This window comes from Dermacentor silvarum, chromosome 8 (genome assembly GCF_013339745.2).
Source record: "Dermacentor silvarum isolate Dsil-2018 chromosome 8, BIME_Dsil_1.4, whole genome shotgun sequence".
Classification (NCBI taxonomy): domain Eukaryota; kingdom Metazoa; phylum Arthropoda; class Arachnida; order Ixodida; family Ixodidae; genus Dermacentor; species Dermacentor silvarum.
Window position 1 is genome coordinate 178,292,692 of NC_051161.1, and position 18,128 is coordinate 178,310,819.

The window sequence follows — 18,128 nt, forward strand, 5'->3', positions numbered from 1 at the left end:
GATGCCAGTGGCACAGGTATTGGTGCCGTCCTAGTTCAACGCCACGGTGACCACGAACACGTGATCGCATATGCAAGTCGCTAATTAAGTAGGCCCGAGAAGAATTGTACTGTCACGGAACAAGAATGCCTCGCGGTGACATTTGCGGTTCAGCGGTTTCGTTCTTACCTGTATTACAGTGAACTAGAAGTATTGGGTAGTGGAAAGAGCGCAGGGCTGGGCGCACAGGCAGCGTGAAGCCAAGAGCGAAGACTCCGCTAGGGGCGCTAGTGTGCTCTTCCCGAGGAGAACGTGCCGGTTGGAGCCCGCGTTGCCCGCGTAGCTGCAACACCTCGTCGTTCTTGGTGTTACGAGCCAGCGTGCTTTTCGTGTTTTTGCAAGTGAAGCTACTGAAAGTGCCGAGCGTGACCGTTTCTCTGTTCGATGCTGCCCTGTTGTCGCTTTTTGGATAATGTAAGAGAAGAAGAAAAAAAGCGATACGCATTGCTATGCGCCCGGATGCAAGTGAGGGACTGAGGGTATCCTGGTTTTCGAGAAGTAAATGAGCGCACGTTGCCTCTTTTTGGAGTGCCTAAAGACAATGACCGGCGGAAACAATGGGAGAGAAAGCTTCGCTGCAAAGATAAGCCACTCTACGAGACTTCAACTGTGTGGGAGAGGCACTTTGATGCGCATTTTATTTTGCGCGATTATGTTCACTTCATCAACGGTGAGGAAGTAAGGATTCCTCGAGGGACACCGGCGCTGACCGACGCCGCGGTGCCCACGCTCCTGCCCGATTTGCCATCCTACCTCTCAAAGGAAATGCGTCAGAGAAGACCAGAGAGAAAACGCGTTGCAGTGTGCCCAGCTGCACGCACGAAGGTGCGTTTGTCTCGTCGCGACGTTCATGAGTCATCATCCCCAGATGGTGGTGCGGATGGCAAGGACTGCCTGCATGTGACAGTGCCCCAGCATAATCTTCAAACGATCGTAAACAGTGTGGATACCAGAAAATAAATTTTGGGGCATTTTTTGTTGCAGGATGATCCGAGACGTCATTGAAATAATGAGATCCAGACTTCCAAGCCAAGCTGTGCGGCCAGAATCTGCTTCTGTGGAAAAGCTTCTTTCGTTTTTGACGTGCCTGACCGAATGGGAGCTGCATGTAGGTGGTCGAGGTGGCTTCCTGTCAGCATCTACTGCTGTTGGCCTGACAGTCGCAGTTGCAAGCGTTCTGTCGTTGCTGACCTACATGACAAATAATGTTAACTACGAGTACTTAATGACCTCAAAGCTGAGTCAGAACCCAGTTCAAAATCTCTTCGGTATAGCACGGCAGTCAAGCGGTTCCAATACCCATCCAATACCCCAACAGTTTCTCATTACTGCAGTGTGTCTTGCCTAAGTATTTATGGGCTTGCCAGATCTGTTGCTAATGGGAATGCTGAGCCTGGTGTTCTTACAGCAATCCTTGAGCCAGACATAATAGAAGGCCCAAAGCCTGGTAAAACTGACATAATCCAATGCCTTCTTGATGTTGATAACATTCCCACTGCAGGGTATCAAAAGCAGGGCCCTGCACCAGACCATGTCTCCATGTTTTCAAGCAAAAAGTGACGACCGGTTCATTTTTTTACATTTATGGTAATGTTGCCAGGAAGTTTTTGTTGAAATTGGAGTGCGATGAATGCTACAAATTGCTTCTCCCAAAGAAGGAGGATGTTGATAGTCTTGCTGCAGCTCAGTACACCAGGCTGCGAGACAATGGTGGCCTACTGTATCCAACCCGATGACTTTTCAGGTTTATTCAAAGATAAGAAAACCTTTTCACAGCCACATTCAGTGCACAGGAGCTGCATCATGAGAGTGTTAAGATGTTATTACTCTTAAGAGAAACCAACAAGACCGGATAGGGTGCGCCAGCCATACAGAATCTTTGATGGTGAAGGTTGTAGCTTTTCATGTTACCAAACGGCTGCACTTTTTTGTGAAGTCCTTAAACCATTCCAAAGAGTCGGGTGACCTCAAGATATCTGAAGTTGAGCCGCTGTACATAAGTACGTGAAATGGTATTGTGTACTCTCTACCGTGCAACTCATCTGTTGCAGTATGTTTCTTGAAAATGCCTCCCCCCTACCAACTGATACTGAAAAAAAAAAAGCTGTCTGCAGGCGGCTCATATGCTCCTGAAATGCACATGTTCATCGCTTGCCTAAATCATAATGATAGAAGAATGCAGCAGTATGCATGCATTCATTAGAAATTTAAACTAAATATTTCGACAGAATTACCTGCTGGTTGGAAAAATTTATTAGGGCTTAGACAGTGACTCCAACCAAGTAAGGGTATTTATTAGCCCGACGTAATATAAACCGCGTGAAGGGCAGCCTACCCTCTGTGTATGTCCATGGCCCTGGAGACACGGCGAAAAGAAGAAAAGACCCCCCGCTCTAGGTCACCAACACCAAAACATCTCGCTGCATGCATATATGGCGCACTTCTACTCTGGCAACAACCGCGCTCGTCGCTCGTCCGCACCGTCTCTTATCTCCACACAGCTCTGACCTTTATGCGCCGTGCATTCGCCGCTCAGTTTCCGTTGAAGCGATAGACCGCACGTACCTTCGCCCGCTGCAGCGTATGCTTGCTGCCAGCGTTTTGACAGTCGTTGTCTGCAGTCATTCAGTGTGATCTATTCGTGTTTGTTTGTGCGCGCTCACACCACGCTTGTTCATTCAGTTAGTAATAGTCGGGCCACATTTTCCAACGCACGCTACACATGCAATGCTGCCCGGATCGGCAGTGCGTGCACACCGCCACCTCCGAAGAATACCCCCTGAAGAAGGAGCCGAAGTGGCTCCGAAACGTCCGGTTAATACATACCCTTACTTGGTTAGAGTCACTGTCTAGTAAATCCTATTCAATACAAATGTATTTTCTATGTTTCGAACGGGACTTGTGACTGATGCAACTGGGTAAAAAAAAGTGAAATTTTGATGCTAAATGTGCACTCTGTCGATGCAGCACGAAGTGCATGCATCGCGATAACATACATTGCAGGTACGAACCGTGCCCTGCCATCCCATACTACAGATCTTAGGGTTCTTTACATAAAATCACACTGACATATTTGGCACGACACAGCATTCTGAAACTCTGCCGCCGCACTCGCCTGCTGCGCTCTGCCGCGGACTCCCTCAGCCGGTGCTCGGGAAGTGAGCGCGCGCGCCATCTGGTGAGCTTCTACACAATATGCCTCGCGCCGAGGCCGCCGCTTCTTCCACTACCCAATATTTTCTAGTGCACTGTACCTGTATGGACGCATACCTGTATGGACGCCTGTCCGCATAAGGCGGACCCTTCGAAGGCGCAGTGTACCAAATGCGCGGGTTCACACCTCGTGGAGACGTGTTCGGTCCGCGTGGGCGATGCGGCGGTGACGTGTGCCGTTTGCCGTCGGCTTGATCGGGCGTTGTCGCACCCGACTGGGGATGCCGCGTGTCCGGTGCTGGTGGAGCGAGTCGCGCGTATGCGTGCGCGCACCGATTATGGGTAGTCTTCCTTTCTCTCACATGGGTGGAGCCACCGGGCCGGCTCCCGTAAGGGGTGCCCAGGCCCCTTCAGGACCATTAATAAAGTTAATTCTCTCTCTCTCTCTCCATTTTCCTGCGCCGTTGGGGTCGCGCGGTGGCTCTGTTTGCGGACTCAGTTAAATACCCATTGTACACGCATGATGTCTTCTTCCTTGTGTTCGTGTTTGACTTCCGTATTTACGGGCCACCGCGCGACCCCCTTCCCCTCTCGGCGGGTACGCGTGCCCCTTCGGTTTGCTTGGTGTTTCTCTGTTTACGTTTGTTTTTTCGTCCCATCTTCTTTTCACGCTTCAAACTTCCTTATTTACTTGTACATTTTTCATTGTTTTTACTTGTCGTTCTTTTTTCATTTCACGGAATACTTACCATTCTTCACTTTTCAGTGCTCTCTTCCGCACATTTCATTTTCACCCTTAACCGCTTTTATACTTTGCAACAATTTTCGCGTTTCCTCTTTTTTCCTTCTTGTCGGTTTGTGGTGACGCACTCTTCTGCGGTGTTCCCCCGCCTGTCTGATTTCCCTCGCCTGCTTATTCCCTCCCTCATGGCTAACGTACTTCCTGTAACATTCTTACAGGCCAATCTGCCGCACTCCCGGCAGCCTACGCTGTTGTTGGCAGATTCCATAACGCAGCACTCAATCGATTTTGCTATCATTTCTGAACCATACACTCGGCGCAACACCCTTCCTCACCTTCCCACCACTCACTTTAAGTTTGCGTCACCCCTTCTCCCTCGACTGGTTCTGCTAGCCCCGAAAAACCGCTACGACATTTTTCTAGTTCACTGCAGTCCTGTCATTGTCACATGTGCCGCTCCATCCTCCTCCTTTGCAATAGTGGCAGTTTATGCACCTCCCCATGAACCCCCCGAACCGTTATTTGATGAACTTCAAGTGCACCTTAGCCATCTTCCCGCGCCTTTTGTCATCATGGCGGGCGATTTGAACGCCAAGCACTTACTCTGGGGTGCGGTCGACGGGGATACTCGTGGTGCTCAACTCGTACAATTCGCTGCCTCCAATCATTTGAAAGTCATTTGAAATCATTTGAATCCCACTTTGCTCAAAGTTGGATTGACGTTTCTTTTGCCTCTGTCCCCCTTATTAACTGTGGTTACTCCTGGGCTGTAGTGGACTGCGAAACGCTCTCCGATCACAAATTCATCAAGTTCGCCTTTCTCGCGCCAACAAAACCTAAGATTAAACGGCTCACCAAATTCGGCACATCAAAGCTCTTGGGAGTCGTTCGTGCAATCCCCTTGGTTTGACAGGGTGGTGACCACGACGCTCTCTTCCTCCGACGCCGTCGACCTCGTCATCGCGAAATTCTACCTCATGTTTGACAAGCTCTACAAAGCTCATTCGCGTTGGGTTAAACCTCTCCAATGCCCTAATAACGCCTGGTGGACACCGGAGCTCACTCTTGAGCGTAAGAGAATCCGCGCTTTACGCCGGCGTTTCCAACGAACCCCTGACCCACTACTTCGCCAGACATTTAAGAACCAGTATTACGACGCTCACGCCGCCTATAAAATCCATATAGATCGCACTAAAACTTCCGCCTCGAAATCGCTTTGCTCTGACCTTTCAAAACGTAATCTGTTTGGTCTTCCATTCCGAATCTCTTTTGACAAACTTAACGTCTCAAATCAACTCCCTTCTCTTCCCCTTACCGATGGCAGTTTTACGTCGAGCGTGCTCGATTCTGCCAGGTTTTTGTTGACGCAACAGATCTCCCTGGACTCCCCTGCAACAGATGACCTGTACCATACCCACCTTAGAATTATTACCGCGACTCCTTATCACCCTCCTGTCGATGATCTGCCGTTCACTGTTGACGAAATCGAGCACGCTCTTAATTCCGGAAATTTACATGCTTCACCTGGCCTCGATGGCGTCACTTTGCCCATGCTGAAAACTTTATTCCAATATCATTCGGCCTTTTTTGTTTTCTTGTTCAATCAATGTCTCAATTTATCCTACTTCCCCTCTCATTGGCGCCAAGGACGTATTGTTTTTATCGCAAAACCCAACCGCCCTGCCGACTCTCCCTCGTCTTATCGACCCATAGTCATGAATTCATTATTCGGCAAAATTTTAGAACGTTTACTAAATTCCCGCCTTTACTTTTTCCTCCATTCCTCCAACCTGCTTCATAAGAATCAGTTTGGATTCACGCATGGGAAAAGTGCGCCAATCGCCCTCTACCGCCTACGTAGGACTCTCAACTCATTTAAAGATAAGAAACTTCACGCATTACTCATCTCCCTGGATTTTAAAGGCGCTTTCGATAGCGTTTGGCATCCCACCGTTTTACACTTTCTCCGCTCCCACAACTGCCCCAACAACCTCTACCACCTTCTCCGTTCCTTTCTCCATAACCGTAAAGTCACGTTCCGTTCCCAGGCTGGCGAGGTGTCCGCTACTCCCACATTGGGCAGCCCTCAAGGTTCCCCTATCAGTCCACTACTGTGGAACATTGTTATTTATGGCCTGCTCGAAATTCCTTTTCCTCCAGATGTATTCGCCCAAGCATATGCAGATGACACGGTGCTAGTGATTTCCGCCACCAGTAGACTAGAACTTGAAGCCAAAGCCTCTGAATCTCTCAGCCTTTTTTCCGCTTGGGCTTCGCGATGTAAAGTCCTTATCAGCACCGACAAATCCTTTTTTCTATACTTTCCGAACAGTCATACCTCATCATCATCACGCACCCGTCAACCCATTGTTCGTGTAAATGGAACCTCTCTGCACTTAAAAACTAGTATTCGGATTCTGGGCGTTAGTTTCGATACCAATCTTACGTTTAACGAACACTTAAATTACCTCCGTACGAAATCAGATCTTCTCTCCACCCGTCTCCTCTTGTTCATCCGCATGCATTATTCTCTGTCTTGTCCCGTTTTACGTTTACTTTACAATCAGGTGCTTCTTCCTTCTATCACTTACGCCTCCCCGGTCTGGTGGCCGACTTTCCTGACTTCGCAATTTAAACTTAAATTAACCTCTATACAACGCACTCTCCTTTTAACTATGACTGGCGCATTTCGCACCACCCGCACTTCCTCCCTTCAGGTTTTCGCCCATGCTCTCCCCCTAACTATTGAATTGGATCGATTAAATGCTCAGTTTTCCCTTTTTAGTCTCAAAACCCTTACCTTCTATGGCCCCTCAACGTACGACCCCCGTGACACCCAGTATCCTCTTAATCCCTGGCTCATTCACCCTAGTCTCAAATTTCGCCTTCACTTTCAAATTCTGGAACTCCGTCAAGTCCGTCGTGTGACATCCCTGCCTGTATATCATCTGTATACAGATGGTTCCTACACTTATTTCTCCACTGGTTCTGCTTTCGTCTTGTTTCACCCTCATGGCCGCATCATTAAAGTGTGTCGATACAGGATCATTGGGGTAACTAGTGCTTATGCTACTGAGGTCATCGCGTTCTTAGAGGCCCTCACATACGTCCGCACTTTACCTCATGCTACCACGCTTCATATCTACTCTGATTGCCTCTCGCTTCTTCATGCCATATCTGCTTTAACCACCACGAATACCTACGTCCATGAAGCTAAACAGCTCCTCCTTTCTATAATATCATTTCGTCCCGTCTTCTTATTCCACGTGCCCGCCCATCGGGGTGTTGTCGGCAATGAGCTTGCAGAGAGCATCGCCGGTTCGGCTGCGGCGCGGGGAATTTCCAGGTCCATTCTTCTTTCACAGGCCTCAATTAAATCTAGGATGCGTGCATCCTCCTACGCCCAGTAGCATGTTGCCTGGTCGCGTGATAGCGCGGACACGGCGCTTTACCGCTGGGTTCCCAATGTGTTACAGATACCTGCCTTCTTCCCGCCCCGTAAACCTCTTGCTCAACTTCTCACCTGCCATGCCCGATTACCTTTCTACTTTTTCCGGTTTCATCTCTCCCATCATGGTAACTGTGCCTGCGGTGATTCCTGTATCGACCTACTTCATTACTTTAACCATTGCTCATTAACTTCCGAGGTTGCTACCTTACTTAAGGATCACAATGACTTTATTCTCACTCCTACACACTACCCTTCACTTCTCCTTAGCCAGCGGAAGAGAGCACTATTAATTCGCCTTTATCGCCTAATTTCTTCTTTCACATTCCCATCTTCTTCTTGATTCTTTTCTCTTTATACTACTTGTATCTTTTCTCGCCCTCACATTTCTCTTTCATCTCTTTCTCCAGCTTTCGTTGTTTGGTGCCCTTGGTTACGCTAACTAAGGTGGGGCGTTGCTCCGGGGGTACTATTCGCGGAATGTCTGGACTCCATCCTCATACCTGTCATCATCATCATCGTTCTTCTTCACGCTCCCCTGCACACGCCTTTTCGTTTGTTTTCTGTACCACATCACATTGTTTTGTGTTTTCTTTTCGCTTACCTTCCGCCTATTCTTTAGATATTTCCCAGCTGCAAGCCATTTTCAGCACATCAATGACCTCCTATTCCTGCATTTTGGGCCACCTGCACACTACCACCTGTCCGCACCTGCCTGGTCTTTGTTCTCGATTGCCTGCCTGGCCGCCTTGGACATCTTTCATATTCATCCTAAAGCCCTTCTCTTTTCCCTCTTTGTATCAAGTGCTTCTGTGAGCTATGTATTAATAAACGCAGTCGAGATGCATCCCACCATGCCGATGCTGACCTTTGGGAATATCGAACTTTTCGTTTCCCACGCTATCAGGTTAGCATTTCGTTCGCCTCTTCTCGCAGTTGGTTTTTTTTTTCCATTGGCTTTTTTTTTCAAAACTGTTTTGGGTTCATACCTCTTTTCATTTATGTCTCATTGGTTCAAACCTGCGATACCTGTGGTGGTGCGGGTTTCCCTCACTTTTATTTAGGTTGTTTTTATTCAACGAGGGGCACAAAAAATAGCCCCTTCACAGTTGTCACCGACCACCACTCATTGTGTTGGCTTGTAAATCTTCGTGACCCTTGTGGCCACCTTGCACGCTGGGCGCTCCGACTACAAGAATATAGCTTCAGCGTCTCTTATAAGAGTGGTCGACGACACGCTGACGCGGACTGCCTCTCGCGTTTGCCACTTAGCACTACGGACTGTGACGCCGACGACTTCGATCACCTTGTGGCTTCTGTATCGCCGAGTTTTCCAGACCTCGACTGTTTCAAAGCCGAACAACGAAAAGACGCTAAATTAACACCTCTCTTCACCACTACGACCGCCTCTACTACAGCAAACAATTTCTGTGTACGTGATGGACTCCTATATAATAACTTTTCCAGCACTGTGGCGCACGTTTTCTTCTAGTGGTGCCGGAGAGTCTTCGCATAGTGATTCTGAGTGCTATGCACGATGACCCTACGTCTGGCCATTTAGGTTCGGCGAGGACGCTCTACCGGATTCAGGAACGCTTTGATTGGCCTGGAATGCGACAGTCTGTTGAGACGTATGTTGCCAGCTGCATGCAGTGTCAGCGCCACAAACGTCCATCTAATGCTCCAGCTGGTCTCCTGCAGCCGATACCGCCTCCAAGCACGCGTTTCCAACAAGTGGGCATTGACTTCATGGGACTTTTTCCGAAATCAGCCAAGGGAAATCGGTGGATAATTGTTTGCGTCGGCTACCTCACACGCTACTGCGAGACGGCGGCCGTGCCCTCAGCAACTGCCACTGACGTTCCTGCTGCAATATGTCATCCTGCGATATGGTCCGCCTCGCGTGATCATCAGCGACCGTGGACGACAATTCACAGCAGATGTCGTAGATGAGCTGCTTCGTTTGTGTGAATGCCACTTGCGTCACTCGACACAATACCATCCACACACGAATGGCCTTACGGAGCGCACCAACCGAACAATTATAAACATGCTATATATGTATGTTTCATCCGACCGCAAGAACTGGGATGACATACTGCCTTTTATCACGTACGCGTTCAACACCGCCAAGCACGAGACCTTTCTTCCTGCTGTACGCAAGGATATCCCGGTACACGATCGGCACTATTTTCCCTTTCTGTAGTCACGAAAATCCCACTGTTGCCGAGACCCTCTGCCTTGCCGAAGAGGCGCGCCGTATTGCTCGTTTACGCACTTTGGCGTCGCAGGACAGATCAGAAGCACGCTACGACATTCGCCACCGGCCAGTCACCTATCACCCTGGTGATTTAGTGTGGCTGTGGACTCCTGTACGGAAACGCGGGTTATGCCAAAAGCTTTTGGCCACCTACGATGGACCGTTTGTTATTCTTAACAGACTCACAGAGGTCACTTATACCGTAGCTCGCCTCACAGCGAGTGGTAGAAGAGCTGCCAAGACCCAAGTGGTCCAAGTCGCCTGCTTGAAATTGTTCACGTCAAGGCAACTGGATTGACTCGCCCGGCGGGCTTCGTCTGCGACGAGAGGAATGTTGCACGCACGCGTGAGTGAGAAGAATGATGACCGGTGAACGTGCTTGTGGTCCCGGGTTAGAAAAGAGGAAGAGGACGACGCTGGGTTCATCAACCAGCTGGCCGCTCTTGCGCTCACCTTCGCGACCTACAATAAACGGCCCCCTTCATCCGCAAGGGTGATAAACGGTCTCCTTCGCACGTAACAATATGTATTAAGGAGGACTAGAGTGAATTAAGGTCGAATAAGATGTGGGAGGGTGGATTAGTGTGGATTGAGGTGAATTGCAGTAGATTTTACAAGACTCGCATTCGCGTCTCTTAGGTCATAGCTAAGGACACCTGGTATTCTTTTTCAGTTCTTGAATTTGCTTTGAACTGGGCTGACATGCACGCGTGAGTGGGTGACGATTATTATTTATTTTTCTCACGGATAGAGGCAATGTGCAGGAGGTGATCGCGCACCCTTGCTTTTGATTTCTAGGCGGATGCGGGGAATCTTCGCTTTAATACCGAATGCGTTACAAGCACCTTTCTTCGGTTTTGTTCGGTGGGTAAACCTGTTCCATCCATGTAACACGAGCCGATGTCATTGTATCAATGCGCTTTGATTACAAAGGTTGAGCAATACATAATGATTATGGTTATGATGTAGCAATGCAGGGGAATATTATGTAGGCAATAACGTTTAGCACTGCAGCGTATTAGCCACTTGTACTTGTATAAACGACGTTTTATTCATCCTGCCTGAGTGATTAACTCTTCGATAAATGTTCTAGCTACATTTCACTAAAGGCCAATTTCAGCCACGAATATTACAAGAACTTGGAAAAAAAAGGTGAAGCCCAACGCAGTTCCAACAATTTTCTCCCACCGACCTGTCGTGAAGCACAGGAAGCCACCTCGACAGCGGCATGAACGTCGAACTGACAGTAGTAAGTGATTGCTGCTGCTTGCTCCTTGTCTCGCCTCTAATAATTTCAACAATAATGATCTCGGTAGCTTAACGACGCAGCCAACGACGCTATGATCATTTATGCAGAGCCTGTCGCCACCGCAGGCTTGCCCGCAATCTACAATGCGCCGGCAATAGGGCCCCCCGCTTATCAAAATCACAATTTTAACTATCCTACTACATAATTTGGTATGGTATGTCTACTAACATGGTATGTTAGTGTGAGCTGTCAAAATACCTTATCCAGAGGCGTTTCTTTTGCCTAAAAATATAGAATGCCTTCTCCCATAGGTATACCGAGTATTGTTTTAAAGCTTCATTGACACCGACGCCTAAAGAATAATCTGTAAATACCTTTCTTCGGCTTCTGTTATTGCGGGCGATGAGTGGTTGCCGGCACCGCTTCATCGCACTGAAATTGCGCAACCGTCCTATTCAATGCAGAAACCACAGCACAAAATCTACTTTGACATTAAGACAAACACATGGACGGACGATGCACTCGCCAGTTATTCATTATAAGAAGGCACGCTGAATATAATACCTGCGGTGCACATGCGCGCAAATGCAAGAAAAAACTGCCAAACACAGAGCCATTTGCCACAAGCAATACTAGATCAGATGCACAAAGTAAAGCAGCGTATCATGTGGCAGAAAAAATAACTGGAGTGTAGAACTCCCCTCAAAGCTCATTTTACATCAGTGTGTGTCATTCATACGGCTTTAAGATGAAACCAACCTCCTCATAAACGTTGCCTCCTCATAAACGTTTCCAGTGCCTCAAAAGTTTCTATACGATTATGTCCCTAAGCACCTAGGAGCTCCACGATTGCCATGACAACACGTGTTAAGCGGAAGTCACACAACCCGCAGTGCCAGGCCCCCGCTGTAATTACTAGCAAGTGTAAAGTCGCAGCCGGGGGCGGCGCGCGCTAGCGTTCGGCGGAAGCCAGTAGCGACGGTAAAAGTCCCCACAAAGATGGCAGCGAGCGCTCATCGCCACTTTTTGTCGTCTGCTAGCCAGAGAACTTCCAGAGAGCTGCCAGACCTAACGTCCTGGCTGGTTCTATCAGCCCGCGGGTAGCCAGAAGCGTCCAGCCCGAGTAAAACGAACGCGCGGCGGAAGTGCGTCACACGGTGGGCGGAGCAACCCGCGAAACACGAAGGTGCTCTGGCTGGCTCTGGCAGCCCGTGGGTAGCCAGAAGTGGAAAATCGAAGAAGCCCAGAATGTCGGTACTTTCAAATTATCAAGGGGTTTTACACTTAACAACCAGGGGTGTTTCCCCCTTAGACTATGAACACAGCCTCAGCATCGAATGTCGTTGTGTAACAAACAAATGCATACCGCTATTGTGATGCAATGCACAATTTGGCGGATGAGAATGGTAGAACGTCTGTCAATTTATTTACTTGTTTGCTTGTTCATTTATTCACAACACTGTAAGCCCTTTCGGGCTCTTACAGGGTGGGTGGACCTCGGTACATGCAGGTTCCCTTTGCTCCTCCCACTTCTCGAAGAACCTCCACTACGCAATCAAAATTTTGCGTCAAGCACAGCTGTCGTCAACTTTGCCCCCAACTGCAGCAACTCAATCAGGCCACTCAGTGAAAGGTCGCTATTACAGCTGCCAAGCACTTATGGTGCATCCGATAAACTGTACTAATGTCGATGTTTGCATTGCCGAAAACTTGTTGCGAGAATACCCCATACACCGACACACTGTACCCAACTGGTGGAAAAGGGAGCTCACCATTGATGACGGGTTGAAACACGGCCAGTCCGCTGAAGTGGGTGACAGCAAGGTCAAGGATGTAGCCACCGATGCTAGACGAAAAAAAAAAAGCGAAAGTGAGCGCGATATAGAAGTACGATGTATGGGGAAACGTTTATGGGGAAACGCTATCTATGCCTCACTGATTCGTCCGTGAGCGCCGAAAACGCACTGCAAGAAAGCCAACTTACGCAATGGAACAGCGGCTGCGCATCTGCGCACACAACAGAACAACGGCGCACGACATACGTATCGTAGCACACTACAGTTTACATTCGCAGTTGTGCCGATAAGAACAATGGGAACAGCAACGCCACGCTACCCAGACGAACTGTATATATCTGCATTGCATTACGCGCGTCACGCACTGCATTGCCGGCCGTCACCATGGGCAGGCCGCGGGCGCAGCGCACGGCAGAAGAAGAGGTTGCAGTACGCGATCGTGCACGTAAAGAGCGAGACACATGGTGCGATTTTGTGTGCGATCCGTCGTAAGACGCGTCGGAGTCCGACTTGCCGCATACGACGATTCGGGACACATGGTACGAACGACGTGCGATGCGTAGCTCCGCCCACAACCGGCGGCCCTGCATGGACGCTCGAATACTGAGTAACTTCGCAAAGTGAAAACAAACGTCTTTGCACAGTTCTCTAGTGTCGCACAAACGATCACAATAAAACGCAACTGTGCGAGCATCGTGGACATGTTTCCGCAAGGCCGCGTCCGCAGTGTGGGCTCCGTCGACAGCGCCGATGGCTAGGAGCTGCCAGGCCTAGCTCGCTGGGCCTTCGAATCCGAGACCGGTGTCGCTTGCGACACGACCGCTTGTAGCTCGTAATAAACCTCCTACGTGTGTCAGCAGAACGTGTACACAGTTATGTCGCGCTTAAATTGCAATACATTTCATTTTATCAGCGCGGACGGAAGCGAACGAGCAAGCCAGGCGAGCTTGCGATTGCTGGGAGACGGTATATATAGGCCTAGCTCGCTGGCCGTCGGATTCGGGGTCGACAGCCCTTGCGATCCGTCCGCAGCTCGTTATAAAGCCCCTATATTCGTCAGCACAATCAACGTCTGAACATTTATGTCGCTCATATGTGGCAATACAATTGGTTTTCCCGACGCCGTTGGTAGCGATGAGAAAACAGCCGCTTCGCATAGACGACTGCTGCGGCGTCTGCGCTGACCGCTTCCGAACCGATACCACGTCAACGATTTACTACTTCGCGCAACGTTTTATAACACGCACAATTTTGAGTTCACTTCATTCTAACAGTTATTTCGTGTCAGAAACAAAGTGTACTCGATTTTTGTGTCGCCGTCAGCGGCAAAGAGGCCAGCGTCTCGACCAGGGAAAAAAAAAAAAAAAAGCACTGGGACGATCGGAGCGCTTGCTCGCCGGCCCCGCCCCGCCGGCTTGACCACGTGACCATGACGTACACGCTGGCGGCGCTGTAATTGGCTGCGGCCGTCCGACCGATCGGGCAGTCGTACGACTATATCCTACAGGTTGGTCGCATGCGGCGGCGGCGATCCGCCGCGGCTTGCGTCAGAATGCGTTGAGAACTTGTTGAGTGCGGCGGCCGATGCGGCGCGTCGTACGACGGACCGCACGCAAAATCGCATCGTGTCTCGCCCTTTAATGGCAGAGCCTCTGACCGTCTACCACAGCGATCACAAGGCAGTACTGTGCAAGTGTAGTGTGTGCCTAAATAAAGGATATGCAACTTAACGAAATGTGTCTTCAGTCAACTTCAACGTTGAAAAAATACTATCCTAAACAAGCAATCAAATCAGATATGTATCGCGTCGGGTCGCTCGGCATTTCTTGGGTTCGTTGCGTGGTCGTTGGCTTTGGACTTTGATTCAGTTTGCATGGGAGAAAGCTTCGCGTTCAACCGTCTGTCTTTAAGAAAAGGGCTTTGATTTTTTTATACATTACTCGAACCTCTACCATGCTTTCTTTATGCATGTAAATGGTATGGTTGATATATTCTAGATATAATTATTCAGACAGTTAATTGCGCAAATTTTGTTTCATATGATGCGATCTTCATGCACCGGAAGTGCGATTTTGGTCGCATCAGGCGAAAATCGCAGTCGCAGGCGCAATTTATATGCAGCCACTGTCAAACGACTGTGTCAAAGGGATATGACATGGTAGCATAGTATATGACGTCTGAACGTCGCGCTATACGCGCAACCTTTTATATGTAGTCTCTTCGTGTGGGCTTTTTACGTGTATTTTAACCGGTGAATGAAGCAACTCATTTCAAGCTTCTGTTACTTCCGCTGGGAGATGCAATTGCTTATCAAGGTTGCAAAACGAACGTGTAAAGTATATATCGTCATGAATTTCCTGCGGTAGAATACTTAATGTTATTGACTAAGAATAAACAGCATCAGCAAGTTGTTTTCGAAGCGCTAACGCACCATAAGCATAATATAAACAGTCTTATCTCTTTTTTCTGACATATAATTTTTTTTCCTTCACGGAAACCAATTAACATTCAATCTGTTGCACACTTTGTATCCTTACTGCACCTGCGTTAACCATTACTTTAAAAGGTAATCGCATACTTAACTTAATTCAGTGCATTGAATTTCTTTTTTTTTTGTGCTGCTATAGTGACATGACCGTGAAACTACTTCGCCGTAAACATCCCTACCTTTCTTTGTTTAGGTCTCTCTACTTCCTTTAGTACACATGCAAAAATGTGGAAGGTAGGCAAACACATTGTTTTTATAAACAGTGCATAACACATTAAACAAAAGCAACTCAACATTTTGTAATGAGGTCAGTCAGTTGCATCCATTCCTGCGAATGATGAATACTTTCAAGTGTGAATATTCTTGCACGTCCACAGCTAATCAAGTGTGCAGATGTATCACGAGGCATAGGCCATGCCCAACAACACGGACGCAATGTTGCTAATGAGTTAGCAATTAATTCCATGTATTACTGCATAAACTAATAAAAATCATCTTCATCAGCCTATATTTATGTTCACTGCAGGACGAAGGCCTCCCCCTGCGATCTCCAATTACGCCTGTCTTGCGCTAGCTGATTACAACTTGCGCCTGCGAATTTCCTAATTTCATCACTCCACCTAGTTTTCTGCCGTCCTCCACTGCGCTTCCCTTCTCTTGGTATCCATTCTGTAACCAGGCGCGGATCCAGGATGGATGTGCGGATGTCCTGCCCCCCCCCCCCCCCCCCCCTCATATTTCCGCATCGGCCCCTCGCTGACAGGGGGATGGCCCTGTCGCAAAAAAAATATGGCCACCAGCATTCTTCAAAAGTATTTTCGCGAGTACCAGTGATATCAGCCATGTGGAAGTAAAGCTAGCTCGGCTCACAAGCTTAGTTGTATTCCGTCGGGGTGTGGTGTTGCGAAGTTGCCATAGTTATTTTTTCTCATGAACACCTTGTAGCGCCTCAGCATGCGGCGCCCGTCAAGGAAGAAGAAGTTGGCATTCGAACGCGCGGCAGGTGCAGAGCGCGAATAAAAAAAATGAGTTCGAAAACTCAACGCTGTCAGGGCTGGATCTTTCTCGTGTTAGCTCCGACAGTTAATGGTGACCCGATAATGAACACGCAACCCCAACCATCCCGCATGGATCCCGCCGGCTCTTCCACCCAGCCTACCGGTCCTGACGCCCAAGAAGACGCCAGACCTAACAGTGCTGCGGTGGCTGCGATCCAACACGTCAACCTGCCTCCATTTTGGCCAAACAACCCCTGCACATGGTTACTGCAGGTCGAGGCGTACTTCTGTCTACGGCAAATCACCAGCCAACAGACCAGGTACTGGCATCTGGTGTCCTCCTTACCTCCGGACGTAGCCGAAGACTTCACAGATATTTTAGCTTCGCCGCACCCGAGCCATCCCTACGACACGTTGAAGGAAGCTATCATTTCCCGCAAGTCCGAGTCTGAACACAGCAGACTCCAACAGCTCATCACGGCCACAGAGCTCGGTGACCGTCGCCCATCCCAGCTCCTGCGACACATGCGCCAGCTCATTGGCGGGACCTCCGCCCCTCAAGAGGAGAAGCTTTTGCGTGAGTTGTTCCTTCAGCGCTTACCGCAGAGCATGGTCCCGGTCCTCGTCGCTGCAGGAGATGTCCCAGTAGACACGCTCGCCGAAATGGCTGATCGAGTGGCAGACTACTCGCGGGCACATAGCCTCAACGCCATGACCACGTCGCCACCGGCCACCGCTGCAGACCCCGCGCTCGCGAGCATCGACAACCGTTTGGACGCCATTGTCCGACGTCTCGATGACTGCGTACCTGCGCATCGCCGATCGGCATCCAGGTTCCAGTTCCACAGTCGCTTCTCGACGTCTCCACGCTCTCCGGGACTTCAGACAACCGACGCGCCACGGGACGACTCGTCCTCGACCATGTGCTGGTACCACCGCCGATTTGGGGCCTCTGCACGCAAGTGCACTCGCCCGTGCTCCTGGTCGGGAAATGCGATGACCGGCCACTGACGGCGGCGAGTGGTCCTGGTAGAACGTCATGCCGCCTTTTCTGTTTCCGATAAGATCACTGGCGCTTGCTTCCTCGTCGACACGGGAGCCCAGGTTAGCGTCATACCGGCCTCCTGTGCAGATCGCCGTCGCAACGAACAGACCTGCCCACTCCAAGCGATCAACAACTCCGCCATTCCCACATACGGCCAACGCTCTCTTACACTTGACTTTGGACTACGCCGTACGTTCCGCTGGATTTTCATCCTCGCTGACGTCTCGCAAGCTGTTCTTGGAGCTGACTTCCTCAGTTTTTTCAACCTTGCTGTGGACATGCATGCTCATCGCCTCATCGATCTCAACACGCGCCTATCCATCAACGGTATACCCTGCACTTCCTCGTCAACGAGCCTTCGAGCTCTCACACCTGCTTCGCCGTATGCAAAAATTCTCGCTGACTTCCCCAACCTCACGAAGCCGCACACCAGAGAGTCACCGGTGAAGCATTCCGTCACTCACCACATTGTGACCACTGGACCTCCCGTTTTTACACGGCCTCGTCGACTTTCTGGAGAACGCCTCACCATCGCCCGCCGTGAGTTTGAGCACATGCTTGAACTTGGCATTGTGCGGCCTTCCTCCAGCAACTGGGCATCGCCACTCCACATGGTCCCGAAGAAAGATCCTGGCGACTGGAGACCTTGTGGGGATTACCGCGCTCTCAATGCCCACACCTTACCAGACCGCTACCCACTTCCTCACATACAGGATTTCACATCAAATTTGGCTGGGTGCACGATCTTCTCTAAGATTGACTTAGTGAAGGCTTACCATCAGATTCCTGTAGAACCCGCTGACATTCCGAAGACGGCCATCATCACCCCATTTGGCTTGTTCGAATATGTAAGGATGCCTTTTGGACTGCGCAACGCAGCACAGACTTTTCAGCGCACTATCAACGAGGT

General features: G+C 49.5%; 1 protein-coding gene across 4 annotated transcripts in view; it reads right to left on the reverse strand.

Annotated features, from left to right (window-relative positions):
- Nucleotides 1-18,128, reverse strand: part of LOC119462597 (solute carrier family 41 member 1) — a 540,896-nt gene that overhangs the window by 224,891 nt on the left and 297,877 nt on the right. For all 4 annotated transcript variants that reach the window (XM_049672773.1, XM_049672774.1, XM_049672771.1 and 1 more), the window contains one exon: nucleotides 12,664-12,737. In XM_049672773.1, the coding sequence (XP_049528730.1) occupies nucleotides 12,664-12,737 (74 nt within the window). The remainder of the gene's footprint in view (nucleotides 1-12,663; nucleotides 12,738-18,128) is intronic.